At 34.4% G+C, this 27,983-nt stretch overlaps 1 protein-coding gene across 2 annotated transcripts in view; it reads left to right on the top strand.

Moving 5' to 3' along the window:
• Window positions 1-27,983, top strand: part of LOC149801710 (E3 ubiquitin-protein ligase arih1-like) — a 71,642-nt gene that overhangs the window by 31,971 nt on the left and 11,688 nt on the right. For both annotated transcript variants that reach the window (XM_089955990.1, XM_089955989.1), the window contains exons 6-12: window positions 344-410; window positions 3,181-3,287; window positions 8,824-8,938; window positions 10,710-10,840; window positions 11,455-11,512; window positions 17,584-17,667; window positions 21,155-21,331. In XM_089955990.1, coding sequence (XP_089812116.1) covers window positions 344-410; window positions 3,181-3,287; window positions 8,824-8,938; window positions 10,710-10,840; window positions 11,455-11,512; window positions 17,584-17,667; window positions 21,155-21,331 — 739 coding nt within the window. The remainder of the gene's footprint in view (window positions 1-343; window positions 411-3,180; window positions 3,288-8,823; window positions 8,939-10,709; window positions 10,841-11,454; window positions 11,513-17,583; window positions 17,668-21,154; window positions 21,332-27,983) is intronic.

The following is a 27,983-nucleotide window of genomic DNA, read 5'->3' as shown; positions in this document are numbered from 1 at the left end:
AAAGAATGAGGTTGCTGCAGCATGATTGGCTGAATTTCTTACCGCCATATCTCTGCTTTTTCTGGATCAAGGGTTTGTTTAATGTGTTAGGTTTTGAATCACAATTGTGCATATTTAATGATAACATGGAATCTTTTAAACATACTTGCTGTAAAAATGAAATTGTCTTTTACATCTTGCTTCTTGAAAATGAGCCTCAGTTACAATTTAGATTTTACATATCTGATACTGCTATTAAAATTCAATGCATATATATTTTGTTAATGGTAAGTAATACACATTAATAATGATTGTGGTTTATGTATCTGTATTGTATAAATATGAATAATGTTTTTCTTTTCAGGAAATTAATACATGATCCCAAAGTAAAATTAAAGTACCAACAGATTATAACAAATAGTTTTGTAGAGGTGAGTTAAAGTTACTTGTAATAAAATGCTGAATATTCACTTTTATATGCACCCACTTTAAGTTGGAGTATATTATATTTTCTTTCAGTCCATCCATTTTTCTGTTCCCAGTGTCTATGGGAAAAGCACTTAGCTTTCATTTCCTTATCATGATAAAGCCACTAACACCTAAAAAAAACCCCACAACTATTTCACTTTTGCACAGCAGCTTAAGTTGTTCACCATCTACTATTACCAGACTTTGTTTGTAGCTTGCACTTGGGTTAGGGAAGAACTCTGTTGATTTTGGGATCAAAGGTCAACAGCCAGGATCACTGTAATTGAAAAAGAAAAATGGTTTCTGCACAATATCTTGAGTTCTCCACCTACTTCAGATATATAACTTTGTTTGCACTTGTGGTACGAAAGGAGCTTATCATTTTTGAGGCCAAAAGGTGAAAAATTAAGGTCATTGTGGCTGTAAGAAGAAATATGCTTCCTACACAATAACTTGAGTTCACACCTACAGTTACCAAACCTTGTGGTTGCTTTCATTTATGCAAGGAAGAAGTCTATTGATTTGGTGTTTGGCAGGCAAGGTCATTGAATGAAAGACAAAAAATGATTTTTGCACAAGAATTTCAGTTAAGAAGATAGAAGAGTTTTAAACATGGAGCAGACATATAATGTGCACTTCATGGTACTGTTAGGATTTTTTTAATTGTATTTACTATTTTACTCTTGCATTAAAAGAAAATGAAAAAATGTAAAATGTTTTGGTTGAAGGGCAAGTGCCAAAGTTTTACTGTTTGTTTATTTATTTATATAGAAAATACAAATAGAAGAATACTTTTAAACTTACAAACATTTAAAACAACTGATTTATCATCAGCTTTGTAATAATTCTTTGCCTATGAAAAGATATTTTTTAAAAATGCAGTATAAGCAAAATTTTGTTGCTGCTTGTTTTTTTTACTTCATCTTTATGATTGCATGGAGGTGAAAGAGCACCACATAATTCCTGGCATCTGGCTTCCACAGAACTTTTATTTGTAGCCCATTTGACAAGTTGATTCACATTTGTTCAGTTCTTGTTTCAATAGAACCACACAGATCATGGAAAAAAAAATGAAATAGAATCTGCTAATTTCATAATTGTGTTTATCTCTCTTTTGTGGGATTGACATGTTCAGCATACAAGCATCCCAACTTGAATGTTTCATTTCTCAGTGAGGCAGGTGTCAGGCAGATAAGGAATGTTGGATTTGTTTGAGCCTAATACAGCATTTGTTTTACTAAAAAGTACAGAATTTAGAGTTTATTGGTCCATCAGATTCCGTCATGACAAACACAGATTGGGAAGCAGACCAGAAGGTCTAACTTTGTTATAATTCTTTGCCTATGAAAAGACTGTACAAGACTTTAATAAGAATTTGACTATGTCTGGACTGTGTACTGATCATCTAGCAAATAAATTGGTTCATGAGTATTCTTTCAAACTAACTTTAGTCCCAAATATCAGACTATTCCTTGACCCTGTATTTGATGTTGTCTTTAGGACCAAATACCAAACTATCTCTTGACCCTGTATTTGATGTTGTCTTTAGGCCAAAATACCAGACTATCCCTTGACTCTGTATTTGATGTTGTCTTTAGGCCCAAATACCAAACTGTATTTGATGTTGTCTTTAGGCCCAAATACCAAACTATGTATTTGATGTTGTCTTTAGGCCCAAATACAAAACTATGTCTGATCGGAAACCAGTTTTCATTCCTCCTCTTGGTGTATCAATTTATCGTCTAATAGAAGAACAAAAATAAATCTAGCAAATTCTGAAAAATTCTCAGTCACAAAATCCCCATAGACTCTGGATAGTAATTATCCCTCTAATTCAAAAGTCTGCTTCTTGTCCTCTCATTTGTCAGAGCAGATTGATTGCAATAAGAGCCTTCTGTGGTTGCCATACATTTCCAAATAAGGCATTCAGAAGATTTGCTGATGCAACACTCTGCAAAATAATCTTAATATTGTTACCAAATACAACCTCCTTCATTACCAAAGAAGTTATTGTTATACTTAAATCACTGCACTAAATGTCATTATTATTTTTTGATTTACTTTCTATACTGAAAACGTTACTGAACCTTAAATTTGATATATACAGTCTAGAAAAAGCATATTATATTATTAGCAGTGACATGGGTATGAAGCCTAATGAGACGGTGAGACGGCAGTAAAGCTGCCCTGTAATCATCCATTTCTTAGTGGAAGAGCCCATATAAGGGCTTTATTCATAATGAAATCAGCGTGTTCTATATACTTGGCAGAATATGTGAAATGAATGTTCCATAAATAAGTTTCAAAACGTCCAGCCCACCATTATAGAGTGGCATCATTCATATGGAACAAATCACAGTAATGAGTTTGTACTGTGTTGCTGACATTTAGGACTCAAATACCTGATGGGGATTTTCTTCTTGAAGAGTTTGTCAATATTTTAACTTTAATATTTGTGCAACCTTTTAAAGATTTTTGCCATTTATCGTGAAGGACTGCATATTTACATTTATTTGACAGGGTTTATCTTTCCTAAGCTTTTGCACTTTTTCCCTTCATATTTTATAAGTAAACTTTTAATTGGCACTACATAGCCAAGATTTTGCAGACGTACTGTTAAATACTGCACCTATTTACACTGTTGATTCGGGATGTGTACATTTTATTAAATACTGTACCAGCCTACAGCATTGATTTAAGATGTATATATTTGATAATTTTTTAATATTTCAGTGTAATAGACTATTACGTTGGTGTCCAGCACCTGATTGTGGCCATGCAGTTAAAGTTGCTCATTATGATACCAAACCAGTCACATGCAAGTGTGGACATACCTTCTGGTGAGTGATCTCCCTATAAGTTGGAGCTGTTGTTGCATGTTGTGGATCCATTTATATTTTGAAAGGGTACAGTCTTTGATATGAAAGCAGAATTTCGATATATTGAAATACAACTATTCCATAACAATCCAAGAACAACAATTATTTTACTGTGGGTTTTTTCTTGACCTGATGTACTGACTCATTCATAGAGCAGATTGCTGTCTGAATCCACTTGTTCTAACCCCTTAAGGAATATTTGAATGTGTCCCCTCAGATTACCTATACTCTCTGTAGCTACAGAACTGTTACAATTCAAAGACACTTGTCTGTAGGCTTACCAGTATCTCTGTGATGAAAAATCCTAATCAGTCTTCACCTTGCACTTGCCATGGTAATCAACACACCACACCACCCTCTGACCAAAGCCTTCATCGTGGACTGCCTTTAGGATTTACCCTCTCCATCTGATTCCCAGGGCTATCACCTGCCTGTTAAAGTACTTGAATCTTGCAAACCGACACCTATCTCATTAGTACTAGTAATGTTTTGTATTGACATGAAGGTGTCTTTTGATTATTACCACCATTATCAACTTGTACTTTGTTTGAAATCACCAGAATTCCACTGTAGAGTATACTGATTATGATTATACATAAATCATTCCCATCATGCTTATCATGACAAAAACTTGGGGCACATCATGGGGGTAATTTGTATGCCCAAATTTATTTTATATTTGATGTGAGATTGGAAAGCAGGATGAGTAAAACAAAACTCGTTTCTTTTAAACAATTCTTGCTATAGAGGCCCAGGAAAATAGAGAAATCTAGGCAAATACTGGACCAAAGTGAAGCTGATAAACTGAACTTTTATGATGTTGAAGGTCATAGGTCAAAGAAAAGATAATGGCAGCAGGAATGGCAGAAAAGTTTCCTTGGATGAAAAACAGAAATGGCAGTAATGAGAATATGTGTTATTTGCAGTTTGTGTTCAGATGCAGGACAAAAGAACTGGTTCTGTACTTAAGACACTACAAAATTACAAATTTTAGCATTTTAATTAACATGAGCAAATCTCAATTATGTGCGCACAAAAGCATGGGGGCTGGCTTAGGAGAGTGATGAGGCTGACAATGCTGCAGTGAAAGATATACAAGGAGAACAAGGCACAAGCATTATCCAATATAAGCCTATGAGTGGGCACATGTTGGGTTAAATTGGATAAAGTGAGTAACTATACTCTATACGGTTTGTATCATTGGTCAGTGAAATTTGCAAGATCCATCTATCTTTTGTTTGTGTTGGCAACTATCATGAACAGCCAACTTTTGGGGACAAAATATGAGCTACCTATGCTTCTCACACTATGATTGACCTACTTCCTGTAAAGACAGATTCATGTCACATTCAATTTATATTCATCGTAAGATTCCGAGATTGTCTTGCTTCAGAGAAAAAACTAGCAACTTGGAATGGAGATTTAGCCTGCATTTTTTATTATTTTTTATAGTGGTCATGTTGGATATAGGTGCTTAATAAAGCTCAGATCAGTATCATGGAATAATGGAACGTGTAATGACAGGAATGATGGAAAAGACATTCCAGACGTTCCTGCCCTTGAATTTATGGATTTGTTTTGGATGTAATTGTGTTTTTTAATATTTGTGTTGGTGACAAGAGGACGTTCATTTATTGCAATATTACTTTTGTGTGGATTTTTTCAGATATTTTCTTCATATCGGTGGACATAACTTAAGAGTTTCTTAATAACTCAGCTCTCTTTTTGCAAATATAACAGAGTTTTCTAAGTGCATAATTCAATGCAAAATAAAAATACAGCATCATATATTCCTGTTATTAAACTAGGCTACACATTACAATTAATTTTTTCTTCTCTCTCTTTGGATCACAGGTTGCAATTTTTGAACGACTCTAAAGGTTGTCTAAAAAGGTTCTTGAATGGAAAGATATCAAAGCTATTGTATTTTCTTGTCCTTTGTATTTGATTATTTAATGCATATCTCCCTTCCTTTTTATTTCTTAATGTCTAAATGTTAATTTTGATGAAATTATTGCAAGGCTGTTACTAGTGTTAGGGTTATTCATGAATCAGATGTTTATTCTTGTTCTTTGGGTGAATTACTGCTTGTATTTTAATCTCAAATATTTCATCCCTCCTTCCGTCCATCTGTATTTAATGTTGCTGACATTGTCAAGGTGAATGTATCCTTGTAGTATATCAGATAACTTGCCAAATATGTCAAGCATAGTTGTATTTAAGATTACAAAATCTGGAATTTAGAACGGTTTTTTTTGTTGGCTTCACCTCCTGAGTTATTCTTAATTAAGTGGTTTAAAGGGGTCATATCAAACAAAATTTCAGTGACCAACAATACATTTTTGAAAATGAAGTGAAGAATACAGTTTATCCTTTTTTAAAATTGACTTTTCCTAAGCTTATAGCAAAAAATTATATGCATGATACAGAGACTAAGTTTTACAGTGATAGGGTCCATAGCGGACCTTGAAAAGCCTTGAAAATGAATTTGCCTCTCAAGGCCTTGAAAACACCATGAAAATTCAAAATATTGGCTGGGTACCTTGAAAAGCCTTGATTTTCTTGAAACTGAAAGGAATTAATATTTCATTTTACAAATTTAAATAAAAAGGAACAGGAAAAAAAATTAAAAAAACCAAAACAAAACAATCTCTCCTAAGATTGTGATGGAACGAAAATTTCCACATCTGGCCACTGCGCAGTGATACATTTGAACTTTGGATTGTATGAAGCCGGGATGTAGCCACGGTTTTAATTAGAATCATTTGTACACTTTGAAATGTCTGGCTGCTGATTCCAACTTTGGTGGCTAGATGAAGAAAAATGTAAAGGTTGGATTATGAGATCTTTCTAAGAGAGCTTTGCAAAATGCAAATTATGCCAGAAGGATATTGATTTGAGTGCAATGGGAGAGAGTGCTTCTCGGTTACATGCAGCTGGGGGGGGGGGGGAAACACCCATTACAGCTAATACAGCAAAACAAGAAGCCTTCAGTGTGAAATCATTTTTGTCAAAAGAGGTATGTCTGTGAACACAGAAATTCATGTTTCAAAATAGAAACTGTGTAAAGTCTTAATTATAAAATTAGTGCAATCCAGTTCATTTTTTGCATTGAGTTGAAATAAGACAGAAAATAATTGCAATTAACACAATAAATCTAAAAATATAGAATACAGCTGAGAGAAATATTAAAATATAAAGTAGTTTAAAATATCCATATGCAGTTTTTATATAAGTGATAACATAAATAAAACAAATATCTTTGTTACTTTTTTCTTGTTTATGGGGGTGGGTGAAGAATAAAGGCATGTGCTGAAAAGACATTGAGACAATGACAGCTGCTGCTGATGACTATGCATTGAAAGCAAAGATCCATAGGAAAATTTCCTTTATCATGACATCAAAATAATTTGATTAAAGTGTTAAGGACAAAATCGCTGAACTTGGAGCTCTTGAAACAAATATTGATGACAAGCTACAAGAATGTAAAATAGCGTGGACAGAGTAAAATGAACATTGTTCAGTGACTGTTCTAATGCCCAGATGTAGGATGTTTAGTATTAATGGGAGTGATATCAATGATCATACTCTTGATTTCATGTTGTTTCTTTTAAAAAATAAATTTGCAAGAAATGTTCCTCATAAGAAGTAATAGTAAGTGTTAAGCTGTGTTTACATACAGTTTCATTGATGTATCCTTTAAAATTAATGTAAGAATGCACCTTGAAAAACATGCTTTTAAACCTTGAAAAAAACTTGACTATTTTGAATGAAATATGCTACCAACCCTGAATGATAGACTATAACATTGTAAGATTCCAGCAGTTGCATTCTTTTACTGATGATGCCATCTAAAATAACTCACACAAATTATATTCATGTATATGGGTCCATAGATTCTATACTCTTACCTCTTGAGGATTATATTGTAATACTTGTGTTTATCCTTCTATCCATCTCTCCATCTGTCCTGAACATGATCTTGTTAGCACAGCAAGATTTCGGCTTGTGATGGATTGCCATGAAACTTGGTAAATATTATTGTTACGATACACATGTAGAGAAATAACTTTGTAGTTTTTAGCTCTACTAGTCATAGACTAGAAGTAATTATGGGATGGCCTATTGTCTGTTGTCTGTCTGTCCATTAGCACAAGTTTTTTGTTGCTATTCTCCCTAAAATACTTAGAGGATTGCTCTGAAACTTTACATGCGTAGAGTCATATTCCAGGGTCTGGATAGTCCTAAGTAAAAATTGGTGTCACTTGGATAGTCAGTATGTCAATTTCAGCTTGGTCTTTTTGAAGAAAGATTTCTTATGTATCTAGTTGGTCCTGAATAAAACTGGTGCCTAACTGACCTTCACCATGGTTCCCATGGCACCCGTCTTGTTACATGTACACCTCCTAGATGGATGGTCATATTGACATGAATTTTTATGTCTTGTTGGTCCTAAATGAAAATGATGTTGATCTGACATACAATATATCCAGCATGACAGCCATCTTGAAAAAATCTTATTTGCTATATCTACTGAATTGAAAGTCCTTTTGACATGAGTAGAGTTATCAAAATTATTGCTGATTTTATCTTGTATCCTAATGCAATGCATGACACTTACTCTTTAGTGTAATTGGTCTCACGTTTTAGATGGATTGCCAGAAAACTTAATAAATATGGACATTACATTATGATGCTCATCTTGATTTAAAATAAACAAGTAAAATCAAATAAGCTTTTGGTATGGCCTACATGGATCAGCCATCAGAACTTTTTTCTTTTAACTTGTCAAATACTGATTCTGAAACAGTTTTAACTGAGGGCTGTTCCATTAAAACATACATGGGACCCAGGGAAGGCACTTTTAAATTGGGGTACTCATCCATAGATGCAATTTAAGAATTTTCGTATCATTTTAATATGAACTCGATGAAATCAAAGTACCCTGGCATATAGTTTTAAAAAAACTGCCTTCCCCGGGTACCATAGTATGTTTAAATGGAACAGCACTGAGTTTGGCAAGAAGCATCTTGGCATGAACGCCTTTCAAGTTTTTTCCCCAGTTTCATAACATATGACCACAACTGAATTATAACCAAATTTAATTATTTTTAAAAAAACTTGAAACTACTAATTTTCATCAGAATTTATCTTTGATTATTGAGCAATTCTAATATTAATCCCACGTGCTTTAACATGTGACTGTAAGGCTAATGTCAAAATGGTGAAAGAAATCATGCCCTCTTTAATGTAATTATTAAAATCTTATATTTGTGGGCATATCCCGTTTTAAAAAAATTGTTGAATACTTTGTAATTGTGTGGTGGGAAAGAGTACAATTATTATCCACCTTCTTTTTAATAAAAATGCAGATGTTTCAGATCTATATTAAAGATTTAATTCCATACTTGATTAGAAAGCTGAAAGAATATATGAGTTGTGTTTTGGTTTTATAAATGAATGTCAGTTAATATTACCACTGTTTTCTCGTTTCCAGTTTTGCTTGTGGGGAGAATTGGCATGATCCTGTCAAATGTGTTTGGCTGAGAAAATGGATAAAGAAATGTGATGATGATAGTGAAACTTCCAATTGGATTGCTGCTAATACCAAGGTTATACTCTTACTCCAGCCAGGTGTTTTTTTTTCTCCCTTGGGCATGTCAGTTGACACTGGTGCAGAAGAAAGACTTTTTTCACATATTTTCATATTTTCATTGACCGTGAATAGGGCTAGTGCTTAGATTGGTAATTCTACATTCACTATCTATTGGAGAAATATAAATGCAAATTGGTTCTGAATAGCAGGGCTTTTTTAGGAGTTGTGGTGTTTTAATTACACCAGTTTTGTAGCTCTACTGGTCATAAACAAGAAGAGCTCTTGTGAATCAGTGATGGCTTGTAATTGAAACGCTATAGCTACATGGGGTTGTCATCATAAGATTTCTTATCATGGGGGGTGGGTCCTGTATGAGCAAAGTTAACTTTCAATTTGGTCATGATGGTGGCCATCTTGAAAGTCTTGCTTTTGCCATGCCAGCATGTGGTTTTCACAGAATCACAGTTATAAAATATTTGCTTTAAGGTTTGTAGTTAATGTTTTATTTCATTTGCCTTTATTTCATAAACTTATTGATAGATTTTGTTTGGACTTAGAATTATAAAGGCAAGTGAATTCATTCTGTGGTGTGTTCTCTTGTCCCTTTGACCATCTACCAAGAAAGACCATACAGATATTTGTGTTTATATTTTTTTGTAAAGTTTTTTTATTATTTTATTTCCTAAACAACATGATATAAATTGTTCTCTGTCTTGCTTGGCGCTCAGCATTAAGAGGTTAGTGTTAGGACTGGTCGGCCTGGTGTCAGGATAATGTGACTGGGTGGGACATCATGCTACATGTCTGCGGCATGATGCCTCAGTGCTAGACATCATTATACACTGCCACACTGCAGACATCGTAGCAATATGACTGAAAAATTGTTAAAGCTTCGTAAAAAGTCCAAATCACACACACACACATGTAATTTGTTCACATTTGGGTTGAATCATTATGAAGCTAAGGCAATGTATTCTATGACATACTCCTTTGACCTTGGGGCCAGGGTAATATTCATAGCATATTTGTGTTAACATGTTGATTGCTTCAGTTTCATCATTGCCTGGAAATTAAGAGAAATTATTCAGTAGCATGCTAACTCAGCCTGCTGACATTGGGTTCACTGTCACATTTTATAGCAAAGCTTTGATTGTGGTCTCAACATGGAGGCCAGGACCTGGTTGCCATGTTTAAAAAAGCAGTTTTAGCATCCTGCATATGTTAGCATGATGCAAGACAAGAGTATCACTTTTTGACAATGGTGGCAGAAATTCTTGCTTTGGCATCAAGAATGTTTATAATTTATTGTTAATTTTTTTGTTGAAAGTGTTAGAAATTTATGATTTGGTAGCTACATTATTGCATATCATGCGAGACAGGCATAGATGAGATATAGTGATTATTTTTCTGCTAGCATTATTGTTGTTGTTGGTACCTTTGTTAATTTTTGCAATCAGCTTTGTTTCTCTGACACTTAATATGTAGCCATGAAACTTGATGTGTGTTCATATTAGAGGGTACTACTCACCATGCACAAAAAGAGGTCATAGTGTGCTACTTTTCTTTATTTGGTAATAAAGATTTTGCATTTAGTTCAGTTTTTTGGCACTGTTGTATGTACAGTCATGAAACTTCATGCATATATTCATTTTGGAGGGTTATAATCACCATGGTTAAAAGTAAGTCACAGTGACCTTTTCACACTTGAGTGACTTTTCATGGCATTAGTATTATGCCACACCAGAGCAGTCAAGGCAGCATTTCATAGAACTCTTGTGTATATTCAGGAGTGCCCCAAATGTCATGTTACCATTGAGAAGGATGGAGGCTGTAATCACATGATATGCAAGAATCAGAACTGCAAGGCCGACTTCTGCTGGGTTTGCCTAGGACCATGGGAGCCTCATGGGTCATCATGGTAGGTGCAGCTGATGATAAAGGAGTAGATTATGAGATTTGAGAGTGAAAATTTTCTTGTCTGCCTTGTGAATTAATATAACTATAATAAAACTTTGATAGCTCAAATAACTGGCTTAATCTTGCTCTGCAACTTTGTTTATCATTATGTCAGTAATATATATATATATATATATATATATATATATATATATATATATATATATATATATATATATATATATATGTACCCATACATACATACACACACACATACGTATGTATGTACATACATACATACATATATACACTACACTCATACTTTGTACAGTAAATTTTGTCTTGTACTTTCATATCTTTTACATGTGTTTTGTAACGTTTAATTTTCCACATGTTACAAAAGTAATCATTCCCTATGAAAGATTACATGAAATTTTACTTAATTCTAGTCACGGATATGTGGACTGTACAATAGTTGCTCTGTACTTTTGATCAATTTATAAGTCACCCTTTCCCTAGATGACAGTCATAAATCATACTTTAGATTTAATCAATTCCTTGGTCAGCATTGTCCACAGCTGGCAGTGGGGTTCAACATGAGAAAAGCAGTAATTATAGATGCTTAATATTTTTAAGGTACAACTGCAACAGATATGATGAGGATGCGGCAAAACAGGCTAGAGATGCTCAAGAGGTAAAATATATTTAGATTGCAGCCAGAACCTGGTATAGCAATCACCTGAATATAGCAAAACCATGTTTGATGGAGAACACAGTTATTAAGCCCCAATCCAGTTTTCATTTGTAGATTGCTGCATATAATGACTACATGCCTTGTGCAACCAGCAGTCACTGTTTTAAGTCCTAAGCATTGATTGATCATTCAGTTGATTTATCATCCTTCTGTCTTGCACTGTACCCACATTATGCCTACATGTTTATAAAGCCTACATTTATTTAAACACCAACTATATTATGACCACCTTCATCTAGTCCACTAAATAGTCGCTGCTCAATTTACACCAATTGATAACTTGCCAAGGTGGAAGTCAGACAAGAATAGTCTACCCTTGAATAGAAGGATTGACACCAAATGCCATCAGTAATGAGTTACTACTTCCACATGTGCTTGGAAGCAAGCTCTTTTTTAGGGTATGGCAGATACCAAATTGCTTGTGACTTTTCATCAGATGAGAAATTCTGTTGGGTTTTCTTACCTCAGGGAAGGTCTGCTCCAACAATTTTTTGCTGGCCATAATTAATAACCCTGCATCCATTGTGCATTTTCCATTCATCAGCAGTTGCTTGTTACCTCTCTGGAATCCATACTTCTGATCAGAGTTCAAAATCAGACTTGATTTATATCATCAAAAACTTGGAGAAGTTTGTTAATGAGAGAGATTGGTGCATATTAATGAAGTGTTAGTACATTTGATGGGTTAACTTTGGCCCTTTGGAGGCTATATTTATGATCTGATTTGATTAGACTTGGATTATATGCTTATATCATTAAGATCTCAGATAATGAGTAGGATCCACATATACTAGTGAGTTATCTGATGTACTCCTCTATTTTGCATATTACTGGTATAATTTTGATCAAACTTGGAAATTTTGGTTTTATCATCAGGATCTTGGAAAAGTACAATAATGAGCGAGATTTATGCATAATAATGTCAACTTGAATCTGATTGGCTGAGCTTTTAACCACTATATAAGCCACATTTCTGATTCAGATTTAATAATACTTGGAATATAAGTTTGTATGATCAACATCACACATGGATTCAGTAATGAGCAAGAGTTGTTGACATTAATCTGGTGGTTTTGCATTATGGTATTGCTGAGCATGTTACTGTTCTAAAGACTGATTTTGAGTGAATGTGGTAAATAGATTTTAATCATCTGGATCTGAGATGGGTACGATGATAAATAAGATCAACACTTTTTAATCAGGTGGTCTTGAATCTGTTTGGCTAAGCTTGTCGGCACTTTAGTGACTTAGTAAATATACTTATTTCATCAAGATATTTAAAGATTTTTATTAGAAGCAAGATCTGCAAATATTAAAATTAATGCAAAAATAAATCCTTTTTCAGTTTGAGGTCAGAGTATATTGACATCTTGATAAACTATAATATTGATGCACTTGTGAGTAGATGAAGAGATAGTAACTGAGGAAACATTTGATTAGATACATTGATAATCATTTGCATGTTAGCATAAACTATGTGCAGTGTTAATTAAATATCAGAATTTTGTTGATACAGTTAAGATATTTGTTTGCACAAAATTATGTTTGAATTCATTGCATTGAGAAAAACATTTCAGACAGCCATGGGGCAAGTGGCTCACAAAAAACTAATTTGCCCTTACTCAAAATCCACTGGTCTGAAAGGGACTTATTTTTTCTATTATTTTGACACAGTATTGAAACGGATGTGTTTTAATAAAAAAAATATAATAAAATTGCTCTGTATTGACTAATTTTCTTTGTATTCATCTCCCAAAATAGTGGATTTAAGACAAAAATTGTGTGACCTCGTTTACATACATGCCAGGATGTATAAGCTTAATTATTGCTAATGTAAGTGGGAAAAAAATATGATTCGGGTATAAAAAGTGTTATCTGTATATTGTATGTCTCAATTACAGCATACTATGAAAAGGAGACATTTATTTTTGCTACTAACCTGGCTTTGCAGCTGGTCAAAATTTTGGACGCAAAGGGCAGAATCCATGTGGATTAGAACCAGAATACAAACATAATGTTTGCTGCCAATTTATTTATATTCATCACTCACTTAATCTAGTCTACATGTGTACCATTGGCTGAATGATCATAAACTTGATATGGCGCGCTCAGTCTGAGTGCTTTATGATATTACTCTTATATTCTTCTTTTAAAGTTTGTAAAGTGGTGTTGATTTGTCACTTTTTCTGATCTGATATGTTTTGAAGCTTGAAAAGATAAATCTGCTCTAACATTTTTTGTCATATAACATCAACAACTCACACCATAATCCATTTCACTTAAAATCTGGTGCCATTTACTGGCCTGTTACCTAACTAGATTATCAATATAATGAATCTGTGAGGAATAGTTTTTATTTGAAAAACCTGTCTGTTTTCTTGAAAACAGTTCATATACAATTCCTATAAATAGCAAATATGAAAAGTACTCTTATGCTATTCTTACGCACAATCTTTTTAAGAATATTCTCAAATTTATATGAGTGGAATTAAATAGACGATAATTAAAATGGCAAAAGCAAGATTTTATTGCTTTATTTTTATTTTAGTTTTATTAATGTACCAAAAAAGTATAATCCATATACAGGCGAGTGTAAGGCATAATTTGCTGGAAAAAAGCGTAATTGTTACACCAAAATCATAATTGTCGATGTTACTGAACCATGATTTAATCTAGTTTCATTGAAGGCAGTGCTTTCTCTGGCAAATAGATTGCATAATCACATTACATTAGGATAACATTCTCTGCTACTTCCAAATCCTTCCCTCCTGGAAAGATGAAAAATGTCTTTCTGTCAATACATTACATAGATAAAGGGAAGCAGTCTTACACGTTAACTTCCCTTGCTACCTGCTAGGGGGTTACTGTTATATCCAGTTTAAACCAATTTTTACTTTCACTTACATGTACTAGGATATCCATCAGTCAACCCAGTGAAAATAATATAAATTATATAACTTACATTTAATAATCCATATTTCTTTTTCATTGGTACAGTAAGTAAAGTTTTATGTGGTGCATAAAAAAGTTTTGTAAAATATAGTGAAATATTTTTTTAACAATTATTGTTTGATTAATTTTTGTCACATTTGACTTCAAATGGCAACATGCATTTTCATCAGTGGAATTTCCCGGGCGTTGTCTTGGGGGATTTACTCTAATTACAACTCATTTTTATAACTGGTCTTAGTCTTGCAGTCTTGGAGTCTTTGACATTCTGGTCCATGTAAAGTGTGTATTTTATCAATTTGCAGGTCATGGAGTTGTTTTTTTTTTAATGCTGCAAAAATGTTCACGTTTGATCAAAGTTGAAAGCATGAATGAAGTTAGAGAGCCATAGGTCTTTTTTTTTATCAGTCAGTATCAGTAGCTTCAAGTTATGTAACTAGTTCATGTCATGGTACTGTGGACTTGTGGATCTGTCATAATTACAGAAAAATCTACATATCAGTAGAATCAGCAGCCACCAACTCTGAACTTGATGGATTAAAATACAATATACTTACTCCTATTCCATTTGGGTTGAAAATGGATACTTTTAAAGTTGCTAATCCCCTAGCTTTGCTTAATTGTCAATCATTCTTATATGAACCACTCATTATATTTAACCACTGATGCATTAGCTAATCACTATGAGGGACAATGCATTATTATTTATGAAAGACGAGAATGCTAAATATAGGTAGCGGTGAAATACAAAGCACATTGATAGTAGTGCTCTCTCATTCATAGGGCATTCTCTTTGCTTTGTACAGCATGTTCATTACTTGTGATACCATGCAGTAGATATCTTGATGTGGTTGAAGACCTTCAACAGTGGGCTGAATATCAATAATTTACAAGTGTTTTTCAAGAACTTCCGATTGAAAATGATGCACGTCATCAGAGTGCTCAAGGTTTTGAAAGGCAAATTAGATAATGCTTTTTTTTAAACAAGCTAATGGGCAGCTTGCTTAGACAGTGGTAGTGTTAGTGGTTGTACCAATCTAGATTTAAAGGGGCTTTTGACTGCCTTTGTTTTTGTTTTTTTAGCTCTGTTTACTAATATTTATTTCATTCCAGTGAAAACAAAAACATTTCTCATAAAACAATTTATAAGTTTATGAAATTATTTGCAGACAATTAATTCTGCAAACTTTATAACATTAAAATTCTAAAATATTTGGGAGTAAGGTTGAAACATTTGTTGAAATAGAGTTTACAGCTGTCATATTGTCATGTTAAAGTGTTGTTACAACTCTTTGGTCTTGAACTAAATAATAGAAAAAACAAAACTTACAAGTTTAGTAAAATTCAACAAATATTTCATTTTCACTTGAATATGAAGTGAAAATTTTAATGTGACTTAAAGTATTGTGAAGCCACCACATCTAGTCAAAATCAAGTTGCTCAAATTTGAACTGTTCCTCCATGATAAAGAATGTTGTAGGGTTTAACGCCATTTTTCAGCACACGATAGGCTATACATGGCAGCCAGTAATAATGGTGGAGGAAGAACCCAGGAAATCCCCGGAAAGAACCACCGACCCACGAGAAGCTACTGGCAAGCTTTCTCACATACCCACATTGGCTGAATCCAAGAAACGAACCCACACAGGCAGAGGTGAGATGGCAGTGATCTGTAACGGAGAGTGCTTTAGACCACTTGGCCACTCGGGGCCCCCTCCATGATAGAGAAAGAGGTGCACACCAATGCAATGGCCCCATAAATAAGTGATTTTCCGCTGCTGGTCTGTTTGCACAAATACATTCTTTTCCTCAAATGGCTTTTTCTTTCTGGTGTTTAGTCAGACTTTCAGTATTGACCTTACAAAGTATCTTTTTAAAGTCAGTTGTCTCCACCATTTTTGGCCAGCATACAATGCATTGCTGTTACATGCTATTGGCTAGTTGGCATTATATACAAAGGGAGGAATCTCATGAAATCCAATAGAGGTCACTAGTGCAAAGCAGTCAATATCTAATCAATCTGCCAAGGTGTAGATATGATAACATATCGGAACCTTGGCTAGTGAAGTTGGGGTCAAAAGTTCGTTTCCAGAACCATTTAAATTTCTTTAAAAAATAGACCTTGAACTCCTACATCAGTAAACAACCTATTTATAATGTACAAACAAGAAAAAAGCAGGTAGGCCTTCTAAAACCTTGTACGGTCAAAAGGCCATGTCAGCATGTTTACATTACCTTGAGTTTAGTCCACAGTTTTGGACAAAGGTAACTGTAATATGTTTTTTACAAAATGACCTTTTAATCTACAATCGTTGATGAAGTTAAGAACACAATATAGATATACATAACAGTGTCTGAAATGTGGATTACTTTATGGTATTTGTATATCTTTTGCTGTTACTTGCAAATTATGTGAAATTTACTTTCTGTAGTATTTGCCTTAAAATACCCCAATACCCTGAAATGCATCCAGATTTAATTACCAGATGTAAAGAAACCTGTGGCCTTAAAAAACCCAGAGAAGTTGGGATTTATTATTTCAATACATGTGAATGCTGTTTGACTGCAAACTACAAATTAAAGCTTCATCTTGAAACCTAGCATTTAAATATCATGGATAGGTTCTTTTATGAGGAAGAGACCATGCATATTGATTATGCCTTATCTTTGGAAAGAATTTGTAATAGACTATGGTTAATTAGGTACAATTGACATGATGTAAAGTTTGGGAGCTAGGTTGTGTCCTAACAATTCTACATAAACTAATCTACTGGTTGAGTTATGTATGCCAGTTGAGTGATATCAGGTCCTCATGGGTCTCTTGTTTATCCTTCTGAATGACTTTCTGGCCTGCAGTGGGGTGGGTGGGTGACATGTTTTAGAGACACAAATTGATTTACTTTGAAACTCGGTAACAGATTTTTGGATGTATTCATGGCATGTAGATAGTTGTCTAACCTCCATATATGAGGATTTATTTGTTTTTATTTTATCCCACCAGTACATAGACCTGTTTTTTGTTTGTTATAAAATGATGATTTTTTGTTGCTGTTTATTTTCAGAGGTCTCGTGCTGCCCTACAGCGTTACCTTTTCTACTGCAACAGGTATATGAACCATATGCAGAGTTTGAAGTTTGAAAACAAGGTTAGCATGCAAATAAATATTTATTATCATCCCAGGAAGTGGTTATGGATCATTGTCTCCCTTGTAATTTACTTAATTACGATACAGATAATACAAGACTAAGATTATGTTTGATTTGTGGCTTGATGCTGTCGATGATGTGTTATACAACATTACATATCAAGGTTCTGTACAGATTATATGATGTAAAGTTAAGCCATGTTGATCAAGATTTCGGATGTCTAAATGTGTCTGGATCCAAATAACTATTGGTTATATTTTTTCCACTTGTTTCTTTGAATTTCAGTTATGTGGTTTATTCAAGGAAGTGAGTGGAACTATAGTGTCTGGATGGAAAGCATTTCACTTACCTAATAAATATTACAGATAATATGACAAGCAAGAGTTAATGCTATTTTTAAGTTAAATAGCCATACCACCAAAATGTTGAAACAGCAGAGAGCATGACACATTTTTAACTGCTCAGTCAGTGCACACTTGTCATATTGATTGGAGTAAGATTATAGGGAAAATGTTATGAACAATTGACTGTCTATATTGACCATACCTTTATCTTCTAATATTTATCAAAATATAGTAAAATAGGTAAAATCAACATGATGTAATGTTAGGAGATAGTTTACATACATGTTTTTATAATACTCCATAAGCCTGCTTCATAAAATGTTCCACTGTTCTTTAAGTGAGGTGAGTGAAGTCATATATATTGTCATATATATAATGGATAAATTAATTCTAGCTTTGGTTGAGGACTATAACATTATTATTTTTTGTCTCAGTTATGTCTAAGAGTGGACTTCATATTTTGACTTGTTCACAGTTGAATTGTTGAGCAAGTTATATGCAGTACACAGTTCAAATGGTGTGTGATGCTATTACCTTAGTGGTTTCAAGAACAGTTCTTTGAAAATTCATAGATGCTGAATCTTTGAAAGTAAAACTAATATTTTATACTTCGTCTTAAAGCAATGGTGCTTTGCTGTTTGAATGTTATATCAGTCATCATTATTTACAATACACCATTTTGACTTCGACTATCATTTTTCTTTTGAAAATGTGAGGAAAATAATTCTTCATTTTTTGTAATGGTGTTGAATGGGAAAATACCACCCATGGGATAAGAATTTTGCATTAGAGACACTCTGCAAATCCTCGAATCTGACACAGAATTCTGTCCTCAGGTAGAATTACCCTACACTGATTTATATGAAGGATATTGTTAATCTCCCTAAATGATGGTGGTGGTGGTGCAGGAACAAGTCATATTTACTCAAATCAGTTGATTTGTTAAATATGTTTATTTGTTCCCTGGACATCTCATTAATTTAGCTAAGAAAATAAGATGTTTTATTTGGCATTTGGAAACATTTTTATGTATTAAATGTGTCCAGTTCTGTAATATCCTGCTAGAGGATCTAAACTTTGTACCCTTTATGTGCCAGTTTATTATACATGGGAATTTACTTTTCCTACTTTCACTTCATTTGCAGATTTTTTTTACTGCTATAATTTCATCATTGGAAAATTTTGTAAATGTTGTGGTATTAGGCGATGTCTGTCTGCAAAAATTTCATCATTGGAAAATTTTGTAAATGTTGTGGTATTAGGCGATGTCTGTCTGCAAAAATTTAGAATGCCAAAGTTCTTTGTATTTATTAGGCTTCTCAGCTCAATCACTGAAGTACGTTAGACTGCGAGTGAGATCAAGCCCACTAGGTTGATTTTGTGAATGAACTGTGGACAAGTTAAATAAATTAATAGGATTTATGATCATCGTGAGTAATAAATAAAAGATTGTGAACTTGCCTCAGCCAATTCATGCAAACTGTAGGTGGTATAGAATGTGGAAGGGGCAATCAGCATATAGAGGATCAGCAGCTGTACATACAGGCATTTATGTATAATTGGTAAGGCTTGTTAATGTTTGACCAGGTGTTAGTTTTAGCAGGATGAACTCTGGAAAGGTGGCTAAAATTATGAACAGGACTTTGACAAAACTACTTGTATCTATCAGAGTAAACAGATCTGCATTTGCTTTAATATTTTATTTCATTGTCCTTTGTAAGACTATATACTTGTGTATAGATTGAGTTCAGTTGCAAACTGCACTGAACCAGATCTGTTAGCGTATAACATGCCAGAAGATATGGGTATCTGCAGTTTGAAATCAGTAGAACAAACAGCAAATTCCTGATCTGCTTGCACATGATGTCATGGCAGATCAGGGTTTTTAATTGATTGCAGCTGGACTCGTCTTCACATTATATTGTGGCACATAAGGGTCTCTTTTCTTTGAAGCTGGGCTTATTTTATACCTGTGTATATATGATATTGTTATTAACCCTTTCATCACTTTGGACTGGTTTACTGGTCTAAGGGAAGTAAGTCTGTCAACCCTATGGAATTCTTTACTGGTCTGGGACAGTGTTTTTCTTTAGAGTCATAGTACCCAGCTACATAAACTTTGGGTTACCTCTAATAACTTCCTTCTTATATTATATTTGGATTATCTCTTTAGTTTAGCTTGAATACAACTAGAAATATCGAAGAAAGAAGGCAATTTTTAAGCATCATTTCTGAATGGTGAATTCCTTATCAAAATGGCAGAGTTCAAAAGCAAATGAGAGTGAAGTGTCATTATCAATTATCAGAATATTTAGCAGTTGTGACTTAATACAGTTGATTGAAAATGGAAGAAAACATCTGGAGAGGCAATGGAATGTGCATGACGTTGAAAATTTTTAAAAAATGTTTTGAATAGGAAGAAGTGTGTGCTACACGTGTTTTTGTTCTGGATGAAAATCTTAGAACCAATGGGATTTATTTCAGTTTTCTGGGAGAGTTTTGACCCAACCGAGTTTTAAATGACTTCATCTTATTCAGATGAAGCTTTTGAAAATATTGTCAATCTAATGAGGTAAACAAATAAATGCTTGTGCATTTTACTTGTTGTGTTACTTGTTTGCACCTGTATTTTAACAGCTGTAATAGATATGCAAATTTAATCCAATTTAATTTTTAACCTTTATTTTGGTACCTAATTCAACCAGATATCTTTAAAATTGGCAAGGTTTTGTTATTTTAAAATCTACAAGTCATTTTGCTTTACAACTCCAAAGTTACTTAGTGTTGAGGACTAAATGCTTCCAAAGTTACTTAGTGATGAAAGGGTTAAGGAGGTAAATAGTAATGCTCTTGTCCATTTGTCTGGCCAGGTATGTCAGTAGCCTTTGAAGAACTTGATGGATTTGAACCAGATTTGTTATAGAACTAAATATTAAGAAGCACTGGAAGATAAATTTAACCTGTCAAACCTTTTCTTTCAATCTTTAATTGATTTATAAAACCCTTTTTGATGGAAATTTCCTCTTTGAGATTAAACCGAGATTTCTTCAATTATTCTATATTTGCAGGAGCACCAATGACTTCTTGACACATTTCTCGTATTTAAATTGTTAATGTCAGGTCTTTCATTGTCTTTCTGCAGCTGTATCAGTCTGTGCGGGTAAAAATGGAGGAGATGCAGCAACATAATATGTCCTGGATTGAAGTTCAGTTTCTGAAGAAAGCCGTGGATGTTCTCTGTAGCTGTCGTCAGACCCTCATGTACACCTATGTCTTTGCATTTTACCTGAAGAAAAACAACCAGTCTATTATCTTTGAGGTAGGTTACACTGCATGACTTTTGATGTTACATTGAGCTATTTTTAAAATATATGTAGGTATATTATAATCTATTTGAGAAAATAATACATCAGAAAATGAAATGTAACAAATGGTACACGAATTTACACATCCAGTTTTTGATTTGCTAGATAGGTTTATGACTTTGGTGGCAGGTGTATTTCTTCTTCAGATACATTACCTGACCATACAGCAGAGGAACCTTGTTAATCTGGACTACATTTATCCGGAAACTTCGCTATCCAGACATAGCTAAATGGGAATGGAATCATAAACGTTAATTTGCACTGTTAATCCAGAAATCTGCATTCTGGATCCTTAAATCAAAATCGGAGACCAAAGTGTAAGATTACTACAAAACTTGTCCCATTAACCTGGAAATAAAGTCCAAAAATAAGAAAATTTGAAGAATAATATATGAAAATACAGTCAGTCCAATTCACCTATGCAGATTTGGAGGGTGTCAATTTATCAGTCTCTGATTCATCAAATTCCTGGCATGTTATAAATTGATCAGATGATCATATGTAGAGAAAAACTTAAAGCATCATGACGATATTGTAACCAGCGATTGCATAAGCAATGTCTCCTTTTGCTACTCGTTGGTGGGGGTGTTAATTTAAATAAACACATTGGGATCAAACCATCAATACATTTAGCATAACATATCATTAATAAATTTAGTTTACCTTAATGCATTTAACTGTGAGATATCAGTTTGTTTTCATTGTACATTTAAAATTGACCATCATGCAAGTGTAGACGAGTAGAGATACCAGCCAGCCTAAAAAAAGATTTGCCAGCATGAAGAAGGTCACTAAAAGCTACCTTCCTGATATCTACTGGCATATTGTATTTGACTCACCCTTAAACATTGGCAAGTCAACAGTTGTGGAGATCTAAAAACACAAGGACAAATGGTTGTCTCTACCTGCTGACTCACCAGACCTAACCAGTGCTTTCCACGCCAAATATCAACAAAGTCAATAGATGTATTCAGGTTTTTGAAGTATTATTGAATATACAAAATGTGCATGATTCGTTTTTCTGGAAAACTTATTAATCCGAACATTAGAATAAAGGTGTCTGGATTAATGAGGTTCCACTGTACATTAATAGTATGTTCACTACCTCACAAATTTAGTCCTACAAAGCCATTAAAGACTTCATGACTTTGTGTTACGACAGTGGTGCTAAACGGTTGTCTGCTTGCTGAAAAGGCAGTGAGATGAGAGTAGTTTTCACTGGGATATAGGGCTTCATGTCCAAACAGTCTAGTTTAAATTACTACTACAGTCTCACAAATTCCAAATCAAGTGTTTTTCAGCTGTTAATGTGAACTCATGTAATTAGAATACATCAGCACAGTATTCTCCACCTTTTTCCACATTTCTTTTGCTCCACTTTTATTTTGAACAAAATATTTATCACCTTAATTGTTAACTTTATCTTGCAGTGATTCAGTCACTGGTATCTTAATTGCAAGTTGTGTCAGTATTTTATCATTTTTGTTTTGCTTGTAAAACATTATTGCTTTATTTTTACTTTGGTACCTTTACAGTTAAGGGAGATAGTTAGATCCCCATTCATAAGCAGTTTACATAATGCTTGATTGATTTCCAGCTGTAAATTTCTTTGTTTTGCTTTCTCTAATTACAGGTACCACCTACAATGGGCAGGATTAAGTGCAATGATTGCAAGTATTTCCAGCTTGCAGAGGATAATCATCACTGTCAGCAATTTGGGACATGCTTTCATCATGTGTACACAATAGATGAAGGAAAGATGGACAATCATTTCCTCCAAACAGTTTCCTATGCTAATCAGTGGGTGAAGAAATGATTGATTAGAGATTCATGCTGATAGTATCAAAACTGTAGACAACATTATTGGCAGAATCATCAAGGGTGTCTCAGATAACCCCAGTGTTACCATTACCCCAGGCACTGTAGCCAAACCATCTCATGGCACATGCTCTGGGACTGGTGTTAGCATGATGCAGTAGCCTAGCTGGGCCAGCTAAGAATCTTCCTTGTACTAGCTGTGGTGATTTTTCATGGTATAGACAGGACCTTGTCCACAGACATCACTCAGCTTCAGATTACTCACTCTTTGATATGGTTGCAATCTACAAATTGTGGTATTGGCTATGATATTCTCGTTTGGATAGCCAGTTCTAGGCGACCATTTCATACTCTGTAGGACTCCGACTAGCTTGATCCCAGCCCAGGTGCAGCCTTACCAGACATCTTCACCTTCAGGGCCAGCTACAGTGATTGAAGTTCCCAATATTCTCAGTCCTGGATTAAACACAGTACCCAGCACCCAGCAATGATAAAAATTGCTCTGGTTCTACCCTGGATGCATAGCCTCCCTAGCAATCACGCCCATGCACACTTATACCTAGCCCATGACGCATGGAATGACTTATGTCCACCACAGCCTGATACTGGCCACAGCAGCAGTTCTGTGCCAATGCCCAGTATCAGTCTAGGCAAGTGGAAACTGATTTGAGTGAACCATTAGATGTAACTATCCCAGCAAAGACGAACTCCCAGCCACATGCATTGCCTTTTCAGACTGCTCCCTCCCTGGTACCCTTGTAACAGACATTTTGAGAGGTATTTGTATTATCCAGTTTATCAGACCTAGAAAAGTATAGTTTACAAGCCTAATGCTACATTGCTTGGTTTGACATCCCCAGGACCTTTGTTTCAGCAGGCCTTTCTGCCAGTGCAGCCTGCCTTCCAGTTTTGGTCTGCTCTTTACATTATTCAGTCCCAGGAACATTGCATCGCTGGAACCATCCTTTTTTCATATGGTTCAGAAGTCTTTTCTAGACATTCTGCAACTGATATGAAATGTTGCAGTGATTGGTTCTGTACTAGCAGTCTGAACATAGCCTCATTTTCCCACTCAAGAACCCTTCAGAAGCAAAAATGTTTTCCTTTCATCACTTGACCTGTATTTATATATGCACAATTCAATATTCATAAAATGGGTGCATTATCCCAAGCCCTCCATGCAGTTACATATCTGTAATCTGTGCATCTCCACTCCAGCAGTAACTGATGACTATAGAGTTTTTCATGCCAATGCTACTATTCTCCCATTTCTTTCTTAAGCAAGCAGACAACATTGCTGTTAAACTAATCCGAGGCAGCTATACTCATCTTTTCTGGTTTGTGGGGGCATAATGTATTATGATCTGGTAAGTGTTAGGGAAGAAATGAGTATTACTTTACAATATTGGTTTTGTCAATAGAAATAACAACTATTGCAGTTTATCTCTAAAATGTAAAGAGTTCATGAAAGTCATGATTATGGGATGATGTAATGTCCATTGTTTGATGTCCATCCATTTATTTGTTGGCACATGTTTGTTATCATTACTTCTTCTACACATCATTCAGTAATAAACTTATTCTGAAAATGTTGCTAGTTTGAAATCCAATACAGTACAGTAAAACCTGTTACGAGAGACCGCCCCTTCTGCCACCAAAAGCGGTCTCTCAAGACAGGTGGTCTCCCATAAGAGTTGTGTGAAAATGGACTGGTTTCCAGGGTCTGTAGTTAGCATTGTTGAAGAAGACAAAATACCCATACTCACTGTACATGTATCATTTCCTTTATTCATAAATCTTGTTAAATATTGCATGCATTCCTCTCAAAATAACTTTATATAATAAAGATATACAGCTATCAAACAAAGTGAATCAAATTTATATTTGAACATCACATGAATATGTACACATATTAGCACATGTACATGTATATGATTTGTGAAATGAACAACGATAATATTTATCATATCAATAAGTAACTTCACATGCCCATAAATTTTAGAGTTGTTTCAAATATAACAAAAACTGCACAGTTAGCTGTGACATATATATCTTATATATTTTCACTGTGATTGTGCACCTCTCTGCCATTCGTTACTAATAGACTCCTTGTTTTTGATAACATTCTGAACTTGCGTTTTACTGACGTTTAAGCTGGCTGCTGTTTTGTGAGCGGTCTCCCCTTTTTCACTTCTTTCAATTACAATTTTACATGAATTCTTTCTTCCAGTGTCAGAATTTTTCTTTTTTTGATCGGAGGTTCTGCCATTGTTATTAGTGTTGACGTAATAACAACTAGATGTATTTCGGTTTTGATCAGGTTTGGGGGAAATGTGGAATAAATATATATTATGTACCAGTGAATGAAAACAAATAACAGTTAACTCATCAAGAAACAATACATTTATTTTGAGACGAAGTTTAAATCACCAGCGTTATAGCTCGATAAACAAAGGTTGCTACCATCTGTACCCAGGTAAACAGGTGGTGGCTTGGTGAAATACTTTAACAAAAGAAAAAAAAAGAAAAATAGAATCCGGAAATGATTCTCACTTATTAGTATTAAAGACAAAGAGCGCGTTACCTCTCTCCCCCCCCCCAAGGCATTTAGATTAACTGGAAAGACAAACGATGTACTCAACCCTACACTGAAGCCCTTTCAAAAGATTTCTCACTGGGACATTAGGACTACAGGCGTTGTGTGATTTTTCACAAAGATAAAGAAAAAAATACAAACCTCTAAATTGACTGTGTATGTCCATCACTACTCCCTTTGATGAAAAAATGGTCAATCTTACTGGCTATTCACATGACTTAGGCATTGCAATGGCGGTTAGTGACATGTACTTTAGTCTGGTTTACTGCAATTTACAAATGACACCATACGCTGGACTTGTAAATTTCACAGAACTGGTAGCTAGCCAATTTTAAAAAAAAAATTACCTTATTAGAACAATCTTTACTATTTATGGGGTCTTTGTTACAAAAGATTAAATGATGGTTAGTGGTGTTTATCTAGCTATATGGTTGTTCAACTGTAGTGTTATTCAGTGTGCACTTTGCATACTACATGTATCCCGAGCTCTCGTGTTTACAAAGAATTAAGTCAAGGTCAGTGGTGTTGATCTGTTTTTTTTTTTTTTGCGATGCAGTCATTCATAGCAGTGTCAAAATGCATATTTTGCCAAGACATTGTGGTCGCTGGTCGCGTTCAGCAGGTGGTCGCTCATAACAGAGTGTTTATATAATAAAATCAATCCATGCATTACAGTTGTGGTCGGAAATGACAGGTGGTCGCTCATAGCAGAGGTTGCTCATAAGAGTTTTTACTGTACTACCTGTTTATCTTGACATCCTTAGAAACAAAGTAAACATAAGCAGATGTCAAGATAAGTGTTTTGGGTGGATGTGGGGGCTGAAAAAAATTTGTTTTGTATACAACTGAAATTGGTAAGGCGACCTGTCGTCAGTGAATAGGATTTACACGGAGAGAAAATGAACAGTGGATATTTTGATTAAATGAAGACAAAACTAGTCTGAAATACACTTGAATATTGACAACTTACATGAATGTAGTACAGTCCATAATGCATTAAGTACTGCACATGCATAGAAAAAATCCATACATTTGAATATAGATCAAATGTTAGTTAGAAAGAAAAAAAAACACATATATGCCAAAAAAATGGTAGTCATTTGAGCTCTATCCCATCGTGAAACAAACACGTCACTAAACAATTCACTATGATATTGTCTCCAGTAGTACCTGGCTGTATAGTTGTTCATTTACATGTACATGTAGTTAAAATTGGACTAGGTTTTGGTCAGCCTGAGACAACTACAAAGGCTAAAAAGGGGATGAGACTGTTGATAGGGAAATGAAAACGTGAACAAATGAAAAAGTTTAACAAACATCCTTGCAGGATGTCCCTGCTTTAAGCAACCTATTGGCCAGATATAAATATAGTTTTGAAAGAGTGGAAATTTAATTTGTGTTTTACACTGCCATTGCCAGTGATCATAATCATAAACTATTTTATTGCAAAAATAAAACTTGCACAGCACAATAAATGTGTTCCATTCACTTTGGAAAATGCACCAATTGATCCAATTTCATTGGGGTTTTTCTTCAAATTTTGTGCAGACTTCCTTTGATGAAAGGTGCTTTGTTTTTATTGAAGATTATAGTAGGCTTGCTTTGATGAAGGGTACATGTTTTGTTGAAGTTGCTGCATAAGGCCAGCTTTGAAGTCCAAACAAATGCCCCTTGACATAAACAATTGGAAAACAAAGGATTTGATCAGTTTGTGACCTAGGGCTTCTGTACATGTACACATTTTTGTTATGTCTATGTCAATAATAAGCATGACAAATTTGGTACTTACAATAGACCACAGGTCTTGGACTTTGCATTTTCATCGCCATAGGTGGCTTGTTTACATAAGCAATGTCAATATAAGTGGGTAGGACTGTATGCCCACAGTGGCAGACATTTTGAAAAACTTATCGCTTCTCATCCTGAGCAAATAGTCATAGTGGCATGGGGTTTTCACCAGAAGACTTCTTACGATTTCTAATTGGTCCTAAATGAAAATGGTTCCACTTGCACATCCAATGTGGTCAACACAGCAGTTATTTTGAAAATCTTGTTAAAACAACTTGTTCTGAATGGATGGTCAAATTAACTTGGGGTTTTCACTTAAACTTTTTATGTCTTGTTTGTCCAAAAAGAAAATGGTGACATTTTGATGTCCATTATTGACATCATGGCAGTCAACTTGAAATTAG

This window comes from Sinohyriopsis cumingii, chromosome 4 (assembly GCF_028554795.1).
Source record: "Sinohyriopsis cumingii isolate HCF-2022 chromosome 4, ASM2855479v2, whole genome shotgun sequence".
NCBI classification, from domain to species: domain Eukaryota; kingdom Metazoa; phylum Mollusca; class Bivalvia; order Unionida; family Unionidae; genus Sinohyriopsis; species Sinohyriopsis cumingii.
The sequence above is the reverse complement of the archived record's forward strand: the minus strand, read 5'-3'. Positions and strand labels throughout refer to the sequence as shown.